General features: G+C 36.7%; 1 protein-coding gene across 3 annotated transcripts in view; it reads right to left on the reverse strand.

Moving 5' to 3' along the window:
• The window catches only part of Lama2 (laminin subunit alpha 2), a 601,578-nt gene that overhangs the window by 256,790 nt on the left and 320,513 nt on the right, over window positions 1-24,275 (reverse strand). For all 3 annotated transcript variants that reach the window (XM_021173596.2, XM_029482896.1, XM_029482895.1), the window contains exons 13-15: window positions 13,610-13,711; window positions 11,888-12,099; window positions 90-201 (exon numbers count right to left, since the gene is read on the reverse strand). In XM_021173596.2, the coding sequence (XP_021029255.1) occupies window positions 90-201; window positions 11,888-12,099; window positions 13,610-13,711 (426 nt within the window). The remainder of the gene's footprint in view (window positions 1-89; window positions 202-11,887; window positions 12,100-13,609; window positions 13,712-24,275) is intronic.

Here is a 24,275-nt window from a genome sequence, read left to right on the forward strand (position 1 = left end):
AGGCAGTCACAGGCCGACATTGTCAAAGCATCCATTTTAGAGCAGTTCATTAGTCACACTGTCTGAAGGATTGATTTTTACAGACTTACTTCACAAGAGCTGCCACTGTACCCGGGTGGACACTGGCAAACTTCCACATCAGTTGCGATACGTCTATCAGTAGGATAAGGGACAGCAGATTCAAGATTGACAGAACTCAGTCTGGGAAGAGAGGAATGACATAGTAAGTATAGAAACTATGAAGTATTTTGAAGCCAGATGGATGGTGATATGCAAATAGCTGTAACAATGTAAATATGAAGGAGTTATTATGTTGAAATAATGCTTCTATAACTTGATTGTTCCATCTTTTATTATAGACTCAATATTGACTACCAATGGACTCTGCATCCATGAATTTAACCAGTGTGGACTGAAAATACTGAGAAAAACACTTGTATTTGTACGAGCATCTACAGACTTTTTTTTTTTTGTCAAATTATGCAAGCTTTCTTTTCTTTTTAAATTATCTTTAATATTTTAAAATACTCTTTATCATTATTTTCTAAATAATGCATAAAAATCTATTTATATAACACTAATCTTATATATTAGGTATTATATATAATGTAGCAATAATTTATGACTATGATTTACATTTAAAGTATCCTATATAGCTTCACATGGAGTCTTGAATAGTTGATCACCCACCAGTGGTGGTGTTTTGGGATGACTGTGCAGTCTCCCACATAGCAGGAGTTAACAGATGTGGAGCCACAGATTTTGTTCTTGAAGATTATAGTTCAACTCTATTTCTGCCTTATGATATTTCTGCTTCCCAACCCACTGGGATTCAACAAACTATACTATATGAAAATGTCTTCAAAACATTTATGTGTTTGAACATACCCTTTAGATGATGGTATTGTTTTTAAAGAGTATAGAATCTGTGGATATTGGGTAACTGGCAGAAAACTATACATGCATGTTTTGAGGATTATAGTTCATCTGTGCTTCTAGCCAAACTTTTTCTGCATCTTAGTCTATGGAGACATAATATACTTGTTCTTAAGTTGTTGTTTCCATCAATCTCAATTATGAGCCAAAATATGCTTCTCCTCTCTTCAGTTGTTGCCGTCAGGAATCCTTTCACAGTGATAAGGAAGCTTTTTAACTCGCTTTAACTTGTCACAGTGTAATCAAAATATGTATTTAGAAAAAATTTCCAAGGCAAAGAAACAGAAATTATTCAAATGGTTAATAAAGAAGTCAAATTACTCTACTTGAAGTCTACATGTCACCTTCTATATATACCATGTATATGTATAACTGTATAGTTATTTATCAAGAAAAACAATGGCTAGAATAATATAAAAAAATCAGCATTTAAAATATAGGAGTATTTTTGCACACTATCAACAACAATCCTGAGAAAGAAATTAGAAAATCAATTTAATTCTAAAAGTATCATGTAATAAATTAATGCAGGAAATAAGTTCTTCTAGAATGAAAATTAGAAAAACAGTGACAGAAATGGAAGAGGAAACAACAACGCTATCTAGAGTTCAATGACTTTATTATCCAGTATTACTGCAAAGTCTAATACATATATATGTTCAATGCAACTTCATTAAAATATTAATATCATTCTTTATGGAGCTAAAAACCAAAAGAGAATTAACAATTCTATAATTTAAAAGGAAATATTAGCGCCCTGTAACACAGAGACTTCAGCAACTCTGGATGAAACACAGTAGCAGATTTCAAAATATTCTGTGGAGCCATAGTGACCTGATGATCAGAACACTGACAATAAATAAATAAATAAATAAATAAATAAATAAATAAATAAATAAATAACTATACGGCCAATGGAATAAGAAAAGAGAGTACAAAAACACATACACAATGCATTTTTTAAAAGGTATCAAAAACATACGTTAGAGCAGAAGAGCTGGCCCTTCCCCTTGCTGGCTGGAGCATTGGGTGAGCTGGCAGGCACAGTGCTGGAGAGCCTGCCCTGGTTGTGTGGTATAGGAGAGTTGTCAGGCTAACCAACTCAGCTTCTAGCCAGGCCCAGATCTGAGTTGACCCACGCCAACATCTACTCCATCTATGAACTGTTGGAATGTGTTAAAGGGCCTGTCCTACAGATCTAAACCTTCAGGATCTCCAAAACAGGAGGCAACATCAGGATAACCAAGTGGAGTCTTGGTGAGAATCTAGTATTGATGGTGTAACAGAAGGCACAAGGCCTTGAACCAGACCAGTGACTCATTGCAATGAACATTTGCAAAGATGTGTGGACAAAAGGGTATGCTGTGGAACATAACGTGACACACTATAGCTTCTAATATGAGATAATTTTGATGCTTTGTGGATTGTTTTCAGTTTTTGTTTTTGATTTTTGTTAGGGAATGTAGCAAGGACACAGGGCAGATTTGAAGAGGTGAGAGATGAGTGGGAGTGGGGTGCATGAAGTAAAACTCACAAAGAATAAAAAAAAGTTAAAATAAAAAATATAAAAATGACAACACCTTCAACAGTGCAGAGAGATCTGTATGCAGATGACCAAACCTGAACTTTATCTCCCTCTCTACACATAACTAAACAAAAAACAAACAGCAAAAACCAAAAAATATTAATGACCAAAGGGGAAAAAAGGCAAAATTGATCAAAGTCATAAATGTAAGAAATCATGAAACTAGTGAAAGAAACTCCAGGTTGGTATAAGTTACACAGAAAAATCATGTCTCAAAAAAAATTCTGTTTAAATAAGACATTGGTAAATGATCAGATCATCAAATAACAATCCCAGTATCACATATGGAATAACTCTCTATAAGCTATTTGTTCAAAGAAGCTCAGGGTATGTCAAACAATACAGGCTACTGTTAATGTCTTCTATTGCCCACCAGAATTAGAACATAAAACCATATTGCTTGGTGGTGCACACCTTTAATCCCAGCACTTGGGAGGCAGAGGCAGGCAGATTTCTGTGTTCGAGGCCAGCCTGGTCTACAGAGTGAGTTCCAGGAGAGCCAGGGCTACACAGAGAAACCCTGTCTCAGAAAAACAAAAAACAAAACAAACAAACAAACAAAAGGACACCAAACACTTGGGTTGTAGGATATTGAGGAATAAGATTGGGTCTGAGCTGAAATTTCCCTTCTGACTTGTTTAAGAGCACTGAACACTGCTATTCAAGTTCTTCGAAAGAAAAAGCCACCAATGGTCCTAGTAATCTGTGAACCCCATGAGGTACAGTAATAACTTAGCTGGAGAAAATAGTGACATGTTGTTACGGGGATAACCAGTAATTAAACTCATTCTAATTGGATTATGTCCAAAATGTCATGACTGGGAGAACATACACCCTAGGGCTGAACTTATTACTACTGTCTTGCTAAATGGTCATGGTGCCAATTTGCCTTCTAAGTTTTGATATTTATACCCACAGATTGGTCTTTTTCTCAACTTTCATCAAAGATGTTTCTTTTTGCAGTGGACATTGGTCAATGCAGAGTCTCAAAACCATTAAAACTGATGAGATTTAGCAACAGTGGAGTCTACCTATATAGGCACCACTCTCTCCCAGGCTTGGGAACTTTGTGAAAGAGAGGGCAGAAAGAAGGTACAAGCTAGAGGTATGCTGTGAATCCTTTACTTGCTGTTATGAATAGAGCAGCTGTAAACATCGATATGCAAGTACCTCTGGGGCAAGATGAAGAATATTTTGGTTAAGTGGCGGTTGAGGAGTAGTACGGTCATGGATCATACGGAGTGGTAGCTGGATCATGTGGTCATGCTGTTTCTAGTGTTTTTAAAAGCCCTACACTGATTTCTACAGTGGCTATACCAGCTTACCTTCCCACTAACTATAAAGACTCCTCATTCTCAATTTGTCACTCATATTTGCCGTCATTTGTTTTCTTGATGTTAAACATCTCAGTGGAATGAGTTGGAATCTAAAGCAGTTTTAATGTCTGCTTTATCTATTGGCTATTTGTATTTCTTCTTTGGAGAACTAAGTGTTCAGATCATTGGTGTGTTTATTTGTTGAAAGTTACATTCTTTTATTTCTTTTCTTTTGTTGCTGTTCATTTTTTCCCTTCCTGATATCTGGATAGACCATTGGAATATGTATTAATTTCTATATAATCCTTGAAGCAGAAAGGGAAATTCAATTGAGTCTTTTAAATAGGTAGATGGCATCTTCTGGGAACTTAGTGACATCTGAAATCTTTAAATGTATATCCACACAGTAAGCACGATTTTTGAGTGCTTTCATTGAACATCTTGGTGAAAGGTCTTATTAACAGGCAGTCTTTATGGTGTTTCTACACAGGGTTTACTTAAAAATAAATCACAAAGTGGAGTTTTTGCACATAAGATAACCCTATACATGAAAGATATACTTTCATGGACATTTCCTTATTTATCTCTTACTGTTTTAGTCTGGGTTCAGTTGGAGAGGGTGCATCTGGCCCTCAGGAAACTGGAGGCCTTGGGGAGTTTGAAGGTCTGGTGTGGTGGGGTTAGGGGAATGGGGATATCCTTGTGGAGATGGGGGGTGGGGTGGAGGTATGGGATGTTGAACGGTTGGAGGGTGGACTGGGAGTGGAATGGAGTCTAGAGTGTAAAATTAAATAAATAAATAAATATTTAAATAAATAAGTATTTAAATAAAATTACATCCCCAAAATAAAATTAGTAAGTTTTTTATTAGTTGAGAATTCCATACCCACATATATTTTGATCAAATACATTCCCCATCCCTTCCTCTTCAGCTCCTCCTCTATTTCCCCAATCCCTTTTCCGTTCTATAAAACAAACAAATTGAAAAAAAAAACAAAAAAAACAAAATGAGTGTGAGTTCTCTTACTGCTTCCTCTACATGCTCAGGTGTAGGGGTATCCACCAGCACATGTGTATAGGGCTATAGAATAGAGTTCTATAGGGCTCTATTCCTGAAGAAAAGCTCTATCTCTTTCCATCTCTCCATCCTTTCCTTCTTCCTTTCATTCCTCTATGAATTGTCAATAATTCCACAGTTAAGGGTAGAACTTCACGAGCTCATCTTTCATTTTAAAGGGTGCAATTATATCATTTAGGATATTCACAATATCATATAGCAGCCACTTCTATCTAGATTTGTGTTTTTCAACCTTTTAAATTCTGTAGCCCTTTAATACAGTTGGTTCTTTATGTTCTGGTGACCTCAACCATAAAATTATTTTAGTTGCTACATCATGACTCTAGTTTTGCTACTTTTATGAATAGTAACGTAAATATCTGAAATGCAGGTGGTCTTAGGTGAATCTTATGAACTTTGGATAAATACATGGATGGATAGTTAAATGTATTAAGAAATAAATGGATGCTTGGATAAATGGTAGACATATTGAGGATTAATTAAAATACACATAAGTTAGGTGAATAGAATACAGTCACATTACATGTGATGTCTAAAATAGCCAATGTCAACAGGTCCATCCATGTTTCAAAAAAAATAATAAAAAGCCATAAGTAAAAGTTAAATTATATATTTGATCTGCTACAGAAAAAAAAATGGGAAAAGGTAAGTTTGGGTTTATAACCAGAAGCCAGAAATGTCCTTAATACATCATGGTGTGTAGGTGCCTAAAATTAATGTACTTTCAAATATTAAGCCTATAATTCTGATCATTAAGAAGCAAATGGTTTCACTGTTGATAAATTAGTTGATTACTGTATAAAAGAGCTTACTAACTAGCAGTTTGATTTATAAAGGCAGATATTTTTCAGGATTTCATTATAAAATTGACATGGAAAACCAAAAGAAAGGAAATGTAGAATGATCATTTGAGTTCTTTAAGGAATAATTTTAAAATGAAGATACAAAACAAAAAATATTTTCAGTGAACTGTCAAGTCTCCTTTGTCTTTTAAACAGCAGATGTTTGTCTCCTTAATCTGTGCAACCATTTTGAGCTGTGAGAAATTTCAACACTAAACCATCTTTCCTTGTAATATTCCACATTAGTATTCACTGAGCAGTCCCAATGTTCATTAAGTTCTGCTGTTTGTTAAATGGGGTTTTAATGCATCTAACAGTTTTAAGTGTTACCCAGGAAGGAGACTGCAGCTTATTTCTTTCCTCCTCAATATGGTCATTTGCTGTTCTTGATACCAGGCTGCATTCATTTAAACACAAAGTGTTGGCAGCAATAAAGTATTGAACATTGAAAATGCATGAACTCTCAAAGCATTATCAAAGATGTCAAGTGCCTGAACTGATTCTCCTTACAATGACTTGAAAATACAGACAAGATGATGGATGGAGAGAGAAGACATGACTACAAGTCATTGTGGAAAATACATGAGTCACATCAGACACTGTCCTGTTAATAAGTTTTTGTTTGATTAAACTTCTCAACAAAGTTGACTAAGTCATGGTAAAACTAAAACCACCAAAACAAGATGAAGCACTGGTATCACTTGCCTTTACTTTTCTACACACATTTTACTTAGTCAGAGACTTTCATTTTATTGAGCTTAAAACATTTAACTTGGGACTAATCAACATAGAAAGATTTTATTGCTAGTAAAGTACTTTATTCTGTTTACATTTGTCAAAACCCAAAGCAGTGATTCAGCATGAGCCTCAAAACTGAGCCTTGCTATATAGGCTTTTGATACCAGCACTTGGAATCAAGGAGGAATACTAAGGTAAGAACAAGGACAGTTCAAGGCTTGCTTGTGCTACAAAGAGTTGGGGCTGCAGAGTCATCCAAGACATCTCAGCAAAACTATGCTTCAAATACAGAACAAGAAGAGAGCTGGGGTTTTAGCTCAGCATTGAAAGGCTGGATGAACATGGGTGAGTCTGAGTTTAACTAATACCACAAGCAGGTCTGGCTACTACTCTTTGGGGATTTTTACAAAGTCACTCTCATTAGAGGTGACTGGTCATTTCTACCTCATTTCTTCTATAGAGGCAACAGAATGACTTAGTGGTCAAAAGGAGCTTCTGGGAGAACAGAATTACTCAACCTCAATTGTATATGTGTGTGTGTGGGGGGGTGTGCATGTGTTATAGGAGGTGTATGTGGTATGTTTGTGGTATGAGATATGTGTATGTCCTGTGTGTGTGTGTGTGTTATCAAGTGCTTTAACTGACTTTTGTTATTATGATTTGAAAAAATATATATACATATAAAGATAAAATTGTGTTTGTGATGTGTGCTATGTGTGTGTCAGGTGTGTGCATGCGTGACATGTGTGTACATTGTGTGTATATATGTGGAAGAGGTCTGTGTGTGTTATATGTATAGCAGTTATGTGTGTGTTGTATGTCTACAGTATCTGTGTATTTGGGTGTGTACGGTATGTTTGTGCATATGTGGGGGAGATACATGTTTGTGTATGGTGCATGTAATGTTTGTGTATATAATCTGCTTGTGTGTGCCAAAAGCATGCATGTGAGCATGCACGAGGTCAGTGTTGGATATCTTTAGCAATATTTCCTCACCTCATTTTTAAAAAGGTGATTTCTCACTCTCTATACCTGTAGTGCTAGATTGACTGTCCACTGCCTCATAGGTACTAATTATCTCCACCTCCAGGGTGTTGGGATTATAGTTGAGAATTGCTGCTAGGGCTCTAAATTCTAGTCCTCATGCTTGTGAGCCAAGCAGTGCATTTACTAAGCAATTTCATCTCCTCAGTTCTTCTCCAAACATTTTGATCTATGTCAAGTAGAAGAAATAAATGATAGATTCTGATGCTACTACAAGCATTTCTAAAAACATGAAATTCTAGTGTAAGATTTCACCTCCTTTTCCTTAGCCATTCAAATACACAAAGTGTTTACTCATATTGCGGTGTACATTATATAATTATAAATATATGCATCTTGCGTCTATTCTGGGTAACCCTTTCTTTGAGTTCATTGCTCCACATTGCATCCCAATGTATGCTGCTAAATCAGATGTTATACAGGCATTGGTCTCTCCCCTCATCTTTAGTCCAGAAATTCAGATATTGCTTCCACCAGTTTACAAGGCTGAGCACTGAGATTTAGGCAGATGAACACGTTTAGGCAGATGCTCAATATGTGTTTGCAGACTGAATGAGTCAAATATTTACAGACACGCGTTAAAGACTCTGGATGAAATGCTTGTGGGCTTAAGCCTTGGCTCTACCTCTCATCAACAGCAGGATGAGAAGTATGTTCTTTAAAAGTCCTGGTGCTCGTTCTCAACATATTTCTTTAAAATATGGACACCTGGATGGTTCATTTCAAATGTGGACAAAGTATGTACCCATCAACTTCATGTCTCTGATTATCAGATGATTTTGCTCTTAAGGCTTTTCCTAGATAATTTATAATACAAACTCTATCAGATTCTATTCAATACAAAACTCCTAAATTCACTACGAAATTCACATAAAAATATCTTGGCTTTAAAAGGATCTGTATGAGGGTGAGTTGAAAAGGCACAATATATCTGAATAAAATTATTTATGAAACTCATGAATATGTATAAGTGCTATATGTCAAATAATAACATTTTCAAGTGGAACTGGAAACATGGCTCATCAGTTAAGAGGCGCTGTGCCAGAGAACCCAGGCTTGATTCCTAGCACCTACAAAGCAGCTCACACCTGCCTAGAACCCCAGCTCCAGGTGAACTACGCCCTCTTCTGGATCCTACAGCACCAGCTGTTCCTATGGTACGTCAAGATACAGAGGGGCAAAGAAATAGGATAATAAATATTTTAAATGTGTATTTTTAAATATTCTGTATTTGTTTGCATTCAGTGAATGCATTTGAAATATTCTCTTGAGAAAGTCTCAATGGAATTGATTCTATCATGGTAGCTACTTCAAATTCTGATAGCTGATCCAGGCCTGTAGAAGGATTTCTAAAAGTTAACCTTTCTTCAGTAATTAGAAGACGAAAAAGTCAGGGTGCTGACCTCCATGTCCTGTTGGAATTTAAGGTTGTTTATTTTCTGGTTGGTGAATAAACCCTAGGAAGTCTTACCACTGGCAGTTCAATGGTCCTGTTCAGGGAAGGTGCAAATCACATGGGTTCCTATTTTGGCCTATTGCATTGCAAATCATATCTTCTGCTCTCAGGAGTTAAGGGAAATGCAATAATATCCAAAGGAGTAAATTGTAGTGAACTACAATAATGTCGATTGTAGGGGCAGAAGGAAGACAGTTTGAGAAGAGTTGTGTGTCTTGTAGGGACTTGGGAAATATTTTGCTTAAGTTAATTGTCAAGGATATTACTAAAGCCAAGAGTTGGATAACTTTAAGGAGAAATACATGCAAGCACTTGATTTATCTTACATTTGTTTATTTTTATATGTGTCTGTGTATGTGTGCTTATACATGAATATATGTACGAATGAGTATATACTTAGAGCCAGAGGTTCATACTGGATGTCTTTTTGGATAGATATCCACTTCACATTCTGAGACATGTCTTTCACTTAAGCCTGAAGTTTATCAAATTTTCTAGCCTAGCTTGCTTTAGGGAACAATCCCGTCTCTACTTCTTAAGTAATAAGATTCCAGGCAAGTCTTCATCCTCATCGGAGATTTATGAGGAAGCTAGGTATCCAAAATGGTACTGATGGCTTGTGTGCTAAGCCACTGTTACATGCCTTCACCTCACCTTCTGAAAAAATAGTGTATATTTATGTTTTCTATTCACCTTACTAAATTAGATCATAAACAGGACATCAATTAGCCATACTGAGTGAATCTTTCAGCATTCTGGATAAGCATGGCAGTAAACAATCATTTGTGGATATGGCAGGATATTTCATATGCTGAATATCTTCAAGCCTACATGATATTTATAGAAAGCATATTCGCCTATAATGAGATTGGTCAGATATAAATACTTCATATGTGTTAGCAGATTTTCTGTTAGAAAAGTATTTTAGCAATTCTCTAATTCCATTCCCAAAGTGACCTTCTGAAGTTGGTGAGGCAATTGTCTTTCTTGTTTCAGAAATGAAGTGAGTGGAGCACAAAGAGGTCAAAGCCATATTCATGTTTACAACTATTAAGTAGCTGTGTCGGAAACAGGAGTCAAAATCCTTGACCCACAGCTCAGTTTCCTATCCAATTCCACCTAACCGTGTAACTGGGCAAACCTAAGCCCATTTTGCTGAGATAACTACCCTTCAGTAGGGCTAAATATGAATTGTTGTTGCAATAGCTTCAATTTCCTTGTGCTTACATAAAAACATACCAACTCAGAAGCCTACTGTGCAACACAAGTTGAAATCAGTTCAAGCAGTGTTTTACAAATATGACTCAATTTATTGGTAGATCAGAGATAAATAAAATATGGCAAGCTTACTGATTCAGGATTCATGCTGACTTTCAGCTCTCCTAGAATGAGCTGGGGCTTCAATCTGACCCTATCTCCACTTCTTGGACAGCAGCACTTCAGAAATAAGGGTGGCAAAAAGCAGTCACCTGCTTGAAAAGCTGCTAAGTCTGTCCACATAGCCACACTCCATGACCACATTCATAAGTTCAGAGAGAACCCCAGAAGGATTTAAATGAAACCAATGCTTTTAACATGGGTAGACTTTGAAATTGTCTGACATAAATCAGGAGGAAGTGTCTTTGAATTAAATTGCCTGAGAAACAATGCAACAACAAGAAATAAGCTCTCCAGCCACTTTTGGTCAATTTGATTGTCATTCACTTTGAAAGCTGAGGACTCATTTCTTTATACTGTTTAAACATCATGACAATCTCTATTTACTAAACAGGAAAAACATAATTAATTCCTAAGTACTGCCTCTCATCTTTATAGCACGTTAGCCCAGCTTCTAGCAGAATTGCCTATGCAAAAGAGGTACATTGTTTGGCAATGATTTTGTTTATGAATCTGCAGCTCCCTCCTTTGGGAAATGATAATGATGATTGGAATTTGCTAAAATATTACAAGTGGAAGACAGCTCGGCAGCACTAGCAAATAATTATGGTAGAATCTGCTACTGAAAATTCCAGAGTAAGAACTATGGCTCTGAATAAAGGTATATCAGTTGTCCATGTGGCATCTAACTTAGTCTTCCAACTTAATCTGATTGAGAGTGAAGGTGCAATGATATTTTGCCTTACTAACTAGATTTTTAAAAAGTAGGAAAATCATATTCCAATATGTATGAAACGAAATTTTTATCCGACAGATTAGAAACATAGGAGATTTTAGTCAGACTTTGGAAATCAGTTTGGCTCAAGTCATGGTTCTTTCTTTATAGTCAAATATATGGATACTAAAAAGGAACTAGCTTTTTAAAATGTCCAAATTAAGTATCATTTAACCATACCCCTAAGGGATAAGATAGGTATTGTTATGGGCTTTATTGAACTTAAAATTGAGGTTCCACAAATACCAATAAATTGCCAAGATCTATAGAATTTATTTAATTTTCAAAATCTCCTACTCTTTCCTATCATAGTACCATAGTGTTTTATAAAGAAATGTGTAATTATGTAAGTGAAGAGGCCTCTATTTCTTATTACAATCTATATACTATTAGAAACTAGTTAATTGCTTAATAGAAAAAATATTTTACAACCCACTTTCTGAATATGAGCACCTTGCAATCATATATCTTCAGTATTTCACAATCTGAGATGCCATAAAAGAAACTGTCCTTTTGTTTGTCAATAGTGGGTCATTAAAATTGTAGAGGATTTATCAGTATTAGAAGTCTAATACATTGTTCTCAACATTTAAAATCTAAAGGTTGTATATAATTACCTCATAGAAACCAGAACTTATGCTTATTATTTTTTTCTTTTTACTTAAAGCCACAAACCTAGACCTTTTAAAATGTGCCTCAGATACACATACAACTCTGGGAGGTGGAGTTCTAGGTCTTACCTGAAGATGGCGTCCATCCCTAAGTTGTATGTGATTTGCATAAGGACTCTCTCCAAATTTGTGAGAACAATCATGAAATCTTTTCTAGTGACTGGCAAATTTGTTCCATGTATGGTAAAGGCCTCTTCTTTGAGTGGCACCTCCTCAACGTGTTCTTCAGATGGCTCTAAGTACACCTCCTTATACGCTGTGCTGATTCTTAAGTTATTTCCCTAAAGGAGGAAAAAGAAAGTATATGTAGATAAAATTGCAAGAAAGGTACAAAACCTAGAATGGTCCTCTGAATTTTGTTTCTCTACTCAAGATTATCCTCATGAGGGCTCTAACTTAAGGTCAGTTATTCTCCATCATTTAGCATATTTCTGGGGCACATGAAGCAAAGACTAAGCAACATGAGGGTCACTCTTCATCTACTCCATTACAAAGTCTACCATTATAATTTTGTATATGCTTGCATTCTCTATTAATTGAAGTAATATACATCTCATATGCATATGTCATTACAAACAGTTTTGCTTCGTGGAAGCATGAAAGTATCATATATTTATGGCAGAGATAAGAATTAGAGAAATTAGGGAGGGAACTTTCACTAACATGTATATAAAAAGATTTTAGATTTCTACAAAAGGAAAGATCTGCACTCCAATGTTCAAATTAAGACAGTGGCCTCATGATAAGAATCATTTACATTTAATGAGGGCATTCAAGTAACTATTTTCATGTAACATTTTAGAGATACATTCATGCTCATGCTCTCTCTCTCTCTCTCTCTCTCTCTCTCTCTCTCTTCCCCCACCCCCAGGGTTTCTCTGTGTATCCCTGGCTGTCCTAGAACTCATTCTATACACCAGGCTGGCCTCAAACTCAGAAATCTGTCTGCCTCTACCTTCCAAGTGCTAGGATTAAAGGCATGTGCCACCACTGTCTGGCAATACATCATCTCTTAATCTTTATGCATAAGAGAACTTTTATTACACATGTGGTTCTATGTTCATATGAATCCTAAATTACTTCATTCTATTCAGAAAGAAATTCACTCTAAGAGGGTAATTTGTAATTTTTGACACTGACCCAAAAGCAATGAAATCTCTTGGCAAAAACAGAGCCTGAAGCTTAGTCAGCACCTTTCATTTGGAACCACTAACCCACATGCATGTGTGTGCCCATGGGTACATACATGACTGAAGAATTTATCACCACAATGTGAGGAAGTAAGAGTTCTAAACAGGTGACTATAATAGCATTTGGAACCATGAAGGTCCTTCTAGTTCTCAAATGCAGCTTATCTTGTATCTTTTCTTCTTAAAGTAAGATTTTGAAGTCAGGAGTTACCAACAGCTTAACAACTAAGTTACCTTCCCTCTTTCCTTTTGAATACCAAAGCAAAAAGCAAACAATAGAACCTACAATATAACGTGTTATATAAATCTGTACTGACCTAAACACATGAATCATACAACTTATCAGCATGGAAATATGATCATGTTTTAACTTCCAGTTTCAAAGTATTTCTGAATATTCTCCTTTTTCATCAGAACTCATTTATTTATATTTCTTGATAGGTTTCAGATTAAAACATGTGCATGGCATGAACCTGCTAAGGTGTATTTTCTTTCATAGTGTGTAAATATATGTCAGCTAACTTGTATTACAAGCAGTGTGAATGACCTAAGGTAAATAGAGATAGCATATGTTTGGAACGTGATACTTTTATTTTCCTACCTCAAAGATAATCATCAGCTGAAGGATTTTTTCTGTATCATCTTCCTCTTCTTCGAGGCCATATGAGATGGTAAATGACAAGTGTCCTCCAACAGCTGCAAGCTGGAAGAGAAGAGATGCATGATAATTTCAGCAAAGGAGGTTTTTTTTTAATAATATTTTATATATTACATTAAAATCATTTTATTATTGTGGAGGGAAATACTTGGACAAGCAGCAATCACCAGAGTTCAAAGTGAAGACGACAGACATTTCTGTAGGAATAACCTTCATGTGACCCTTTGCTCATCAACAGCAAGCTTGACATAAATATAAATCCATGTACGATTTTCCCAGTAATGAAGGCTTGATGAAAGAAGGTAGGTTCTAATCACAGACTCCTCTGTTATCTTCTTACTCTTAAGTTCTAGTCTCAGCATCCCCAACCAGAGAAGGGTCAGTGGACAGTTTTCCTTGCATCCCTATGGTTACATTACATTCTGTGACTCTGAAGGCACTCAACAAAGACATTCTTCCACTTGAAAGACACTTTACATAGAAAATGAGCTAAGTTGAAAAACATTATTGGTCAAAGAAAATTAAAGTTTAGCTACAAAATTTACATGCAAATTCAATCAGAGTTGTCTGAGAAGTTCTACACTTGCCTATGTTATCAAATAAGCTACTTTGAATGAATGCTATTCCCTCCCCCCCCCTTTCATTAAGCAAACTTCATTCCTTCTAAGGTCTGCTCGATGCCTGCATTTTCTGACACTGATATTAACCTTGTACAAATATATTTTTCAATGGAACACAAGATCATTTTACAGGGTAGGAATCAAAGTTAGATCTGTGAGTGATAGACTCAATGCAAATGTGGCAAGCTTTTAAGAATTCTTCCCTGGCACTGTAAACAAAGACATTCCTGGAGCAAAGCTGATGATTTGTATTCTGCTGCTTGCTTTGTGCTGATACGCAGAGTGGCAGCTTTGTGGACATGGGCTCTACTTGTCCTTTCCTGGCAGACCCTGACCAGAAGGCACTGCCTGGAGTGGCAGTGGATGGAGGAGGAATTCTGATCTCTTGAGTTGTCTCATAAGGGGCCACACAGTGTTTGGTATGGCTCATTACACAGGATTTTACATTGCAGCTCAGCATTGGCTTAGAAGAGCTCATTATATCGTACTCTAGAGGGACCGAAATTCAGAAAAGATTCCCCCACTCCATGGAGAAATGTGCTACTCTAATGTCTTTTCATACATAAAATGATAAATGTCTGCCTAGACAATGGCAGTTGGAATTATTATAAGTGATGGGAGATGAATCTGTATACCAAGGTTTTAGCTCTGTTAAGATAAGCATCTAACATTTCACATAGCCAGTTTGTTCCAACCAAAGACATATCAGTGAGAGGCTAAAAAGTCTGCACTGATTTTATTAATATCTCAAAGAAATCTGAATTATTTAGTGTTTTCTAAATTAATAAACAGATGCAGCAGGAGGTAGACATTAAAGATTCCAACTTGGAATCTTAATCTTGTCTGAGGTAACGGGGACTGTGGCATATAAATTTTTGGTGACATAACTGAACTCAGAGTTGTATATTAAATGATTGTCTAATATCTCAATTATTCAATATACCCACCTTTACCTTCATTTCCTGAATCTTTCTAGGAGTTAAGTTGATCGTTTTTTAAACTTCCATTACTGGACCAAGGCAAATGGTGCATTTTAATTTAGTAACTTTGTATGCAACCCAATTGTTCTTACATTATTAAATAATTTTCAAATTAGAATGTTCTTGCTAGAGAATTTCTTCTAGAATCCCTGTAGGTTTTTAGAAGCTCAAATACTTTTCTGTTTGCCTGGTTAATGTCTTAACAGCCAAACTATAAGGAAAAACATTTTTTAATCCTTCTGAAGTATAGTAAGGAATTATTATAAAACATCATGAGTATTCGAGCTGAAGGGTTCTAGAAGGGATACAGATATGCTCAATAGCATTCATTGAATATTACATCAAAACATGATGTCTGTGGAAAATGTGTACTACATGTAGTTAATTTGCCATTATTTTGGGGCTTTCTATAATCCGTTTATAAATCCTATCATTGGGGCTTCCAAATTAGTTCATTTTCATGATTTTATTAAATGTTGTAGTACATCAATAGAGCAGCTAATGTACTCCCATGCTGTAGGAAAGCTTTCTTGCTATCTCTCCATGAGCTAGAGAAATGGGGCTTTGCACAGATAGAAGTAGGGCAGTTCAGGTCACTTCCATGTGGTTATTGTATTTACTGGGTTGATTAGACTATCCCCATAAGATATTAATGCTGTAAACCTTTTAAATACTAAGAAAAGTAAATTTATTGAGAATACACACTCACTGATGAGTAGATATTAGCCCAGAAGTTCAGAATAACCAAGATACCATTCACAGATCACATGAAGCTCAAGAAGGAAGACCACAGTGTGGATACTTTGGTCCTTCTTAGAAGGGGGATCAAAATATCCATGGGAGGAGATACAGAGACAAAGTTTGGAGCAGAAACTGAAGGAAAGGACATCAAGTGACTGTCCCACTGGGGATCCATCCCATATATATTTAACAAACCCAGACACTATTGTGGATCCCAACAAGTACTTGCTGACAGGAGCCTGATATAGCTGTCTTCTGAGAGGCTCTACCAGTGCCTGACAAATACAGAAGTGGAAGCTCACAGCTATCCATAGGACTGAGCACAGACAGGGTCCCCAATGTAGGAGCCAGAGAAAGGACCCAAGGAGCTGAAGGGTTTTTAAGCTTCATAGGAAGAACAACAATATGAACCAACCACTACCTCCCAGCTCCCAGGGACGAAACCACCAGTCAAAGAGTACACAAAGAGGGACTCAAGGCTTCAGCCACATATGTAGCAGAGGATGGCCTTGTGGGACATCAGTGAGACGAGAGGCCCTTGACCTTGTGAAGGCTCAATGCCCCATTGTAGGGGAACGCCAGGACAGAAAATCAGGAGTGGGTGGGATAGTGAGCAGGGGGAGGGGGAATGGGATAGGGGGATTTTCATAGGGGAAATGAGGAAAGGGGATAAAATTTGAAATGCAAATAAAGAAAACATCTAATAAAAAAAGCGAAGAAGTAATTTCTCACTGGAAAGACAATCAACCTTCTATTCTAGGATGTAGTTTAGGGCTAAATTCTACACTCTCCAGTACTCCATTAAGAACAGAACATTACAGATACCTCCTTCCTATGAGTATCTGCTTTAATTCTCCCTTCATTGGAAAGAAATAGTTTGTCCATAACATTGTTGTTTCCATGCAAAATGGGACACCTGTGTAGCATAGCAACATGGTATACATGGCACGCTTTGCATTAAAGATTGAATCAATCAAGAAAGTTTTTCAGTAGTGAGTATAAATGACTTAAGCTAATTCATAAAAAGTAGCTTTACCAAAGTACTGGGTCTGGGGTTGTATTTGTGTTTATTCCACTAAGTTTCAAGAAATATAAATTGATGGAGTATGAGATGAGGCACACTCTTGAGGCCATTGTACCTGGAGAGGAAATTCTTCTCAGGGAATAGGCTTCAGTTCTGTGATGTTAGATTATCATCACTGTTATCACAGTAAATGGACTGTAAAACCCAATATTTGCTTCTTCTTACCAGAGCAAATATTTCAAGAGGAATATAATGAAATGAAATGGCTAAAAGGCTCTGTAATACTGAGACAGATAAATTAAACATAGTTCTCTGTTTCTGTTTAGTATAACAGACAGGACAAGTGATTCATCTTTCTGGATTCTGAAGACTTAAGAGAATAAAATTTTGGAACATTATCCCTTCTTCCTATATAAGTATTTACAGTATGTATGGGTTCAATGTTTAATCTACTCACTGAATTTCAAAGTCCTGTTCTGGTTGTCTATACATTCATCACACTGAAATAGAAACACAGTTTTGTTTTCCCCAGAGATTATTAGAATAAAACAAGGCATAGGGTATCAGGTTATAGAAGAAGCAAAATCAACAAAAGAGATTTAAGATTTTGTTATATTTACAGCAAATGGATAATTAGCATATAGCAACATAGATGCGGAGGTTGCAAAAACGAGATGATATACTCTAGAAACTTTGCTTTAGGAGGCAAGACACTTCACAGTATAGTTTCTATAGGAGGAAAGCTGGATATTTCCATAGAATTCATGCTGCTATTGTATCAGTGACCATTTACAGGCATTGATGCCATTCACATCAATTGAAGCTAAGTAAGGCTACTTTTCTCTGATAGCCTACATAACACCTTTCTAAACTATAAATGCTAGTCCCTGAACATTATCCAAATCAGTACCAGCTTCATTTCTCTAGTTTATGATTCAAGTATGTGGTGAGTTCAGCAACAGAATCTTAGCTCCAGGTTCAGAAGGATTACTGAGAGAAAGGGCAACAGCTTACTGTGCTTAGTGGTATCTCCGCCAAATCCCACTGGTCATCAACTCAGAAAGACACCTCAGTGCTGGAGATTTTATTTTCTAATGAATAGAGTCTTATAGGAGCACTGTTACCATATTACAGGGTAACTCCATTTAAATTTTTTTATGTGTATGTGTGTACATATTTTAAGACATGTCTATAGGTTTTTAAGAACGCACATGATGTAGCTATACTGCTCCTGGGCGTATACCCAGAACACTCTGCTTCATACTGCAGAGGTAAAGGGCTTATCCATGCTCAGTGCTGCTCTATTTCCAATATCCACAAAACAGAAAATAGTCTATATATGTGAATATATAATATACATATAATAAATATGTGTATTTACACAATGAATTATTTTCAGCTCTTATGAAAAACAAAATCATAAAACTCATAAGTAAGTGGATGAAATTTAAAAACGAGCATTCTGAGTGATGAAGCTCATTCACAGAAAAACAAATATCATCTGTTTTCTTCCATATGTGGAAATTAGCTTTGAATCAGATATGTGTTACTCATTTAGAATACCCACAGAGATTATGAAAATAGTAAGAGGCTATGGAGTGAACAGTGGGCTTGCAAGGGGAGGAAATGGAATGGAGTGTTATAAAAGGGGATTAACCTAAATGGAAGGACAAATGAAATGGGGTGTGAGGTGGAAGAACAGGTAAGGAGGAACAATAGGATAATAGATGCTAAAAACTTTGACAGTATTACAGTTTCTTAAAACACCCACCTACATAAAAAGAAATGCTAAAAATTCTTAAGTATTTTTCCCAGATATTTGCATTTTGTTTATTGAGAACTTTGTATTTTGGTTCCTTGGCCCAGTGTTTAATTGAGATGCTTGCTTTCAGGAGCTGTAGACTTTTGAGTTGTCTGTATGTTCTAGATAGTAACCATGTGCCAGGTGTATAGCTATGAGAATAACTTTCTGGTTGTATTTAAGGCCTGTTTAGTGAGACAGATCCCATTACTGGCATGATTACCTGGGTTAAGAAAATAAGACTAGGTAGGGCATAGGTTGTATGGCAGAACCTACTAGTATTGTTTCACTAAATGGGCATAGTATTAAAACAAGTCCACTTGCAGTCTCCATATGCGACATGGAGCTAAAGCTATCCCACAGCCCTGCATACCCAAATCCTGCCTCAAGAGATGGTCTCCCAGGAGTGTTCTCACTCCTAAGCCCACAGGTGAGACCACTACATTTGTTCCAGTAACTGTCCAAAGAGGGACCTGACAGGAAAACACAGGGAAAAGGAATTGCAGAGAAGCCAGGGACAGGTTACTTTCAGTCTCTATCTGTGCCCTGGAGCTAAGGCTATCCCACACCCTCTGTAGCCAAATCCCACCCAGAGAGAGCTGGTCTCCCCAGGAGTGCTGACACACCTAAAAACACAGGCTCACAGGCCCATGGGAGGAATAAGCTCCAGTCAGAGACAGCAAGACCTACTAACACCAGAGATAACCAGAAGGCAGGAGGCAAGCTCAAGAATATAAGCAGCAGAAACCAACATTACTTGGCAACATCAGAAACTAATTCTCATACCACAGCAAGTATTGAATACCCCAAAACACCAGAAAAGCAAGATTTGGATTTAAAAATCACATTTCATGATAATGATAGAGGACTTTAAGAAGGACATAAATAACTCCCTTGAAGAAATACAGGAGAGCACAGGTAAACAAGTAGAAGCCCTTAAAGAGGAAACAGAAAATTCCCTTAAAGAGTTATAGCAAAATACAACCAAATAGGTAAAGGAATTGAACAAAAGCATTCAGGATCTAAAAATGGAAATAAAATCAATAAAGACATCACAAAGGGAGACAACCCTGGAGATAGAAAACCTAGGAAAGAAATCAGGAGTCATAGATACAAGTATCACCAATAGAATACAAGAGATAGAAGAGAGAATCTCAGGTGCAGAAGATACCATCGATAACATTGACACAACAGTCAAAAAAAATGCAAAATGAAAAACCCTCCTAACACAAAACATCCAGGAAATCCAGGACACAATGAAAAGACCAAAGCTAAGGATAATAGGTAAAGAATGAAGATTCTCAACTTAAAGGGCCAGTAAAGATCTTCAATAAACTTATAGAAGAAAACTTTCCTAACCAAAAGAAAGATGGCCATAAACATACAAGAAGCCTACAGAACTCCAAATAAATTGGACCAGAAAAGAAATCCCTCCCATCATATAATAGTCAAACCACCAAATGCAGAGAATCAAAGAAAGAATATTAAAAGCAGTAAGGGAAAAACACCAAGTAACATATAAAAGCAGACCTATCAGAATTACACCTGACTTCTCAACAGAGACTATGAAAGACAGAAGATCCTGGGCAGATGTCATAGAGACCCTAAGAGAACCCAGATGCCAGCCCAAGCTACTATATCCAGCAAAACTCTCAATTACAATAGGTGTGAAAAAAACAAGATATTCCATGACAAAGCCAAATTTACACAATATCTTCCTGCAAATCCAGTCCTACAAAAGATAATAGATGGAAATCTCCAACACAAGGAGGGAAACTACACCCTAGAAAAAGGAAGAGAGTAATTTTCTTTCAACAAACCCAAAATTCCACCTCTAACAACAAAAATAACAGGAAGCAACAATGACTATTCCTTAATAACTCAACATCAATGGACTCAATTTCCCAATAAGAAGACATAAAATAACAGAGTGGATATGTAAACAGGATCAGCATTTTGCTTCATACAGGAAATGCACCCCAGTGACAAAACAGACACTACCTCAGAGTTAAAAGGCTGGGAAACAATTTTTGAAGCAAATGGTCCCAAGAAACAAGCTGGAGTAGCCATTCTAATATCAAATGAAATCGACTTTCAACCAAAAGTTATCAAAAAATATAAGAAAGGAGACTTCTTTCTCATCAAAGGAAAAAAAATCTACCAAGATGAACTCTCAATTCTGACTATCTATGTTTCAAATGCAAGGACACCCATATTTATAAAAGAAGCTTTACTAAAGCTCAAAGCAAACATTGCACCCCACACAATAACAGTGTGGGACTTTAACACCTCACTCTCATCAATGGACAGATCATGGAAACATAAACTAAACAGAGAAGCAGTGAAACTAACAGAAGTTATAGACCAAATGGGTTTAACAGATATCTATAGAACATTTCATCCTAAAACCAGATATACTACGTTCTTCTCAGCACCTCATGGTACCGTCTCCAAAATTAAACATTTAATAGGTCACTAAAAAGGTCTCAACAAATACAAGAAGATTGAAGTAATCCTATGAAATCACCACAGACTAAGACTGGTCTTCAATAACAACAAAAATGACAGAAAGCCCACATACACATGGAAGCTGAACAATACCCTACTCAATGATAACTTGGTCAAGGAAGAAATAAAGAAAGGAATTAAAGACATTTTAAAATTTAATGAAAATAAAGGCACAATATACCCAAACTTATGAGACACAATGAAAGCAGTGTAAGAGAAAAACACATTGCTCTCTTGGAGAAAGCATACACTAGCAGCTTAACAGCACAACTGAAAGCTCTTGAACAAAAAGAAGCAAATACACCCAAGAGGAGTAGATGGCAGGAAATACTCAAATTCAGTGCTGAAATCAACCTAGTAGAAACAAAAAGAACTATACAAAGATTCAACAAAACCAAGAGCTGGGTTTTTGAGAAAATCAACAAGATAGATAAAGCCTTAGCCAGACTAACCAGAGCCCACAGAGACAGTATCCAAATTAACAAAATCATAAATGAGAAGAGAGAAATAACAACAGAAACTGAGGAAATTTTTAAGAAATCATCAGATCCTACTATAAAAGCTTGTACTTACAAAAAACAAACAAACAAACAAACAAAAAACCAAAACAAAAAACCCCAAAACCAAAACCAAAACAAAAAACTGGAAAATCTAGATGAATTGGACAACTTTACAGACAGATACCAGGTACCAAAGTTAAATCAGGATCAAATAAACAATATAAACAACCCCATAACACCTAAAAAAATAGAAGCACTTGTTAAAAGTCTCCCAACCAAAAAAAAGCCAAAGACCAGATGTGTTTAGTAAAGAAATTAATCAGACTGTCAAAGAAGACCTAATACCAATACTCTTCAAACTATTCCACAAAATAAAAACAGAAGGAACACTACCCAATTCTTTCTTTGAAGCCACAATTACACTGATACATAAACCACACAAAGACCCTATGAAGAAAGAGAGCTTTAGACCAATTTCCCTTATGAATATCAATGCCAAAATACTCAATACAATTCTTGCAAACCAAATCCAAGAACACAGCAAAATGATCATTCACCACCATCAAGTAGGCTTCATCCCAGGGACACTGGGATGGTTCAGTATATGGAAATCCATCAATGTAATCTACTATAATAACAAACTCAAAGGAAAAAAAAAACATGATCATCTCATTAGATACCGAGAAAGCTTTTGACAAAATTCATTACCCCTTCATGGTAAAAGTCTTGGAAACATCAGGAATTCAAGGCCCATACCTATACATAGTAAAAGCAATATACAGCAAACCAGTAGCCAACATCAAACTAAAAGGAGAGAAACTTGAAGCAATCCTACTAAAATCAGTGACTAGACAAGGCTGTCTACTCTCTCCCTACCTATTCGATCCAGTACTCAAAGTCCTTGCCAGAGCAATTAGACAACAAAAGGAGGTCAAAGGGATAAAAACTGGAAAGGAAGAAGTCAAAACATCACTATTTGCAGGTGATATCATAGTACACTTAAGTGACCCCAAAAATTCCACCAGAGAACTCCTAAAGCTGATAAACAACTTCAGCAAAGTGGCTGGATATAAAATTAACTCAAATCAATAGCTGTCCTCTACTTAAAGGATAAATAGGCTGAGAAAGAAATTAGGAAAACAACATCCTTCACAATAATGAGAAATAATATAATATACCTTGGTGTGACACTAACCAAGCAAGTGAAAGATCTGTATGACAAGAACTTCAAGTCTCTGAAGAAAGACCTCGAAGTGGATCTCAGAAGATAGAAAAATCTCCCATATGCCAAGAATTTCTTGCTGACAGGAGCCTGTTATAGCTGTTTCCTGAGAGGCTCTGCCAGACCTTCTCAAATACAGAGGCGGATGCTCTCAGCCAACCTTTGGATTTAGCATTGGGTCCTCAATGGAGGACTTAAGAGAAAGGACTGAAGGAGTTGTTGGGGTTTTCAGCCCCATAGGAGAAACAACAATATCAACCAACCAGTACCCACCCCCCGAGCTCCCAGTGACTAAGCCACCAACCAGAGTACACATGGAGGGAACCATGGGTCCAGCCACTTACGTAGCAAAGGATGACACTTTCTGGTATCAATAGGAGGAGAAGCCCTTCGTCCTGTTAAGGCTAGATTCCCTAGTATAGGGGAATGCCAGGGTGATGAGGTGGTAGTGGGTGGGTGTGATGGAAAGCATCATTATAGAAGCAGGGGGAGGGGTCATACGAGAGGGGACATCCAGATGGGAAACATGAACAGGGGATAACATTTGAAATATAAATACACAAAATATCCAAATTTTAAAAATAATGGAAAAAATTTGTAATTAAAAAAAAAAGAACCTGAAAAAAATTTCCAATGACTTATCTCTATACCTATAAGTTAGAATGTTAGCTTTGTTTCTCCAGGTAGATGGAACACAGAGTACCCAACTAGTCAACATACAGACTGAAAAGATGAAATGTTGAGCCATAATTGGGATATTTATATTATGGTCTCTCTGGCCAAACCTGGGGATCGTTTTGGCCAAGGAGGCACAGACATCTTATTCCCCAGAGGTGGTAGATGGCATCAAGGTAACAGTGTTTTTAGAAAGAACAGGGCAGTTGCACATATGAATTCATATGTTGGAGCATGCATGACACCTGTGCAAAATCAAGCCAGGTAAAAATCTCAGCATGAAGACGTGAGGTGAGGGGAGATGATATGAGGTGGGGTGAGGTGAGACCAAGTCCTTTGTCCAGATAAGGAACTTTGGGGAATTAACAGCTGCAGGCAAAGGTGTGTTTGGTTTTCTTTAAGGGTGCCACAGATCAGTAACATTTGACAACATTCTAGGACAGTCCCAATAAACCTGGAGTGTTTGAGAAACAGAAACTGGATTCAGTGCTCTCTCTCTCTCTCTCTCTCTCTCTCTCTCTCTCTCTCTCTCTCTCTC

This window comes from Mus caroli, chromosome 10 (assembly GCF_900094665.2).
Source record: "Mus caroli chromosome 10, CAROLI_EIJ_v1.1, whole genome shotgun sequence".
In the NCBI taxonomy this organism is placed as follows: Eukaryota; Metazoa; Chordata; class Mammalia; order Rodentia; family Muridae; genus Mus; species Mus caroli.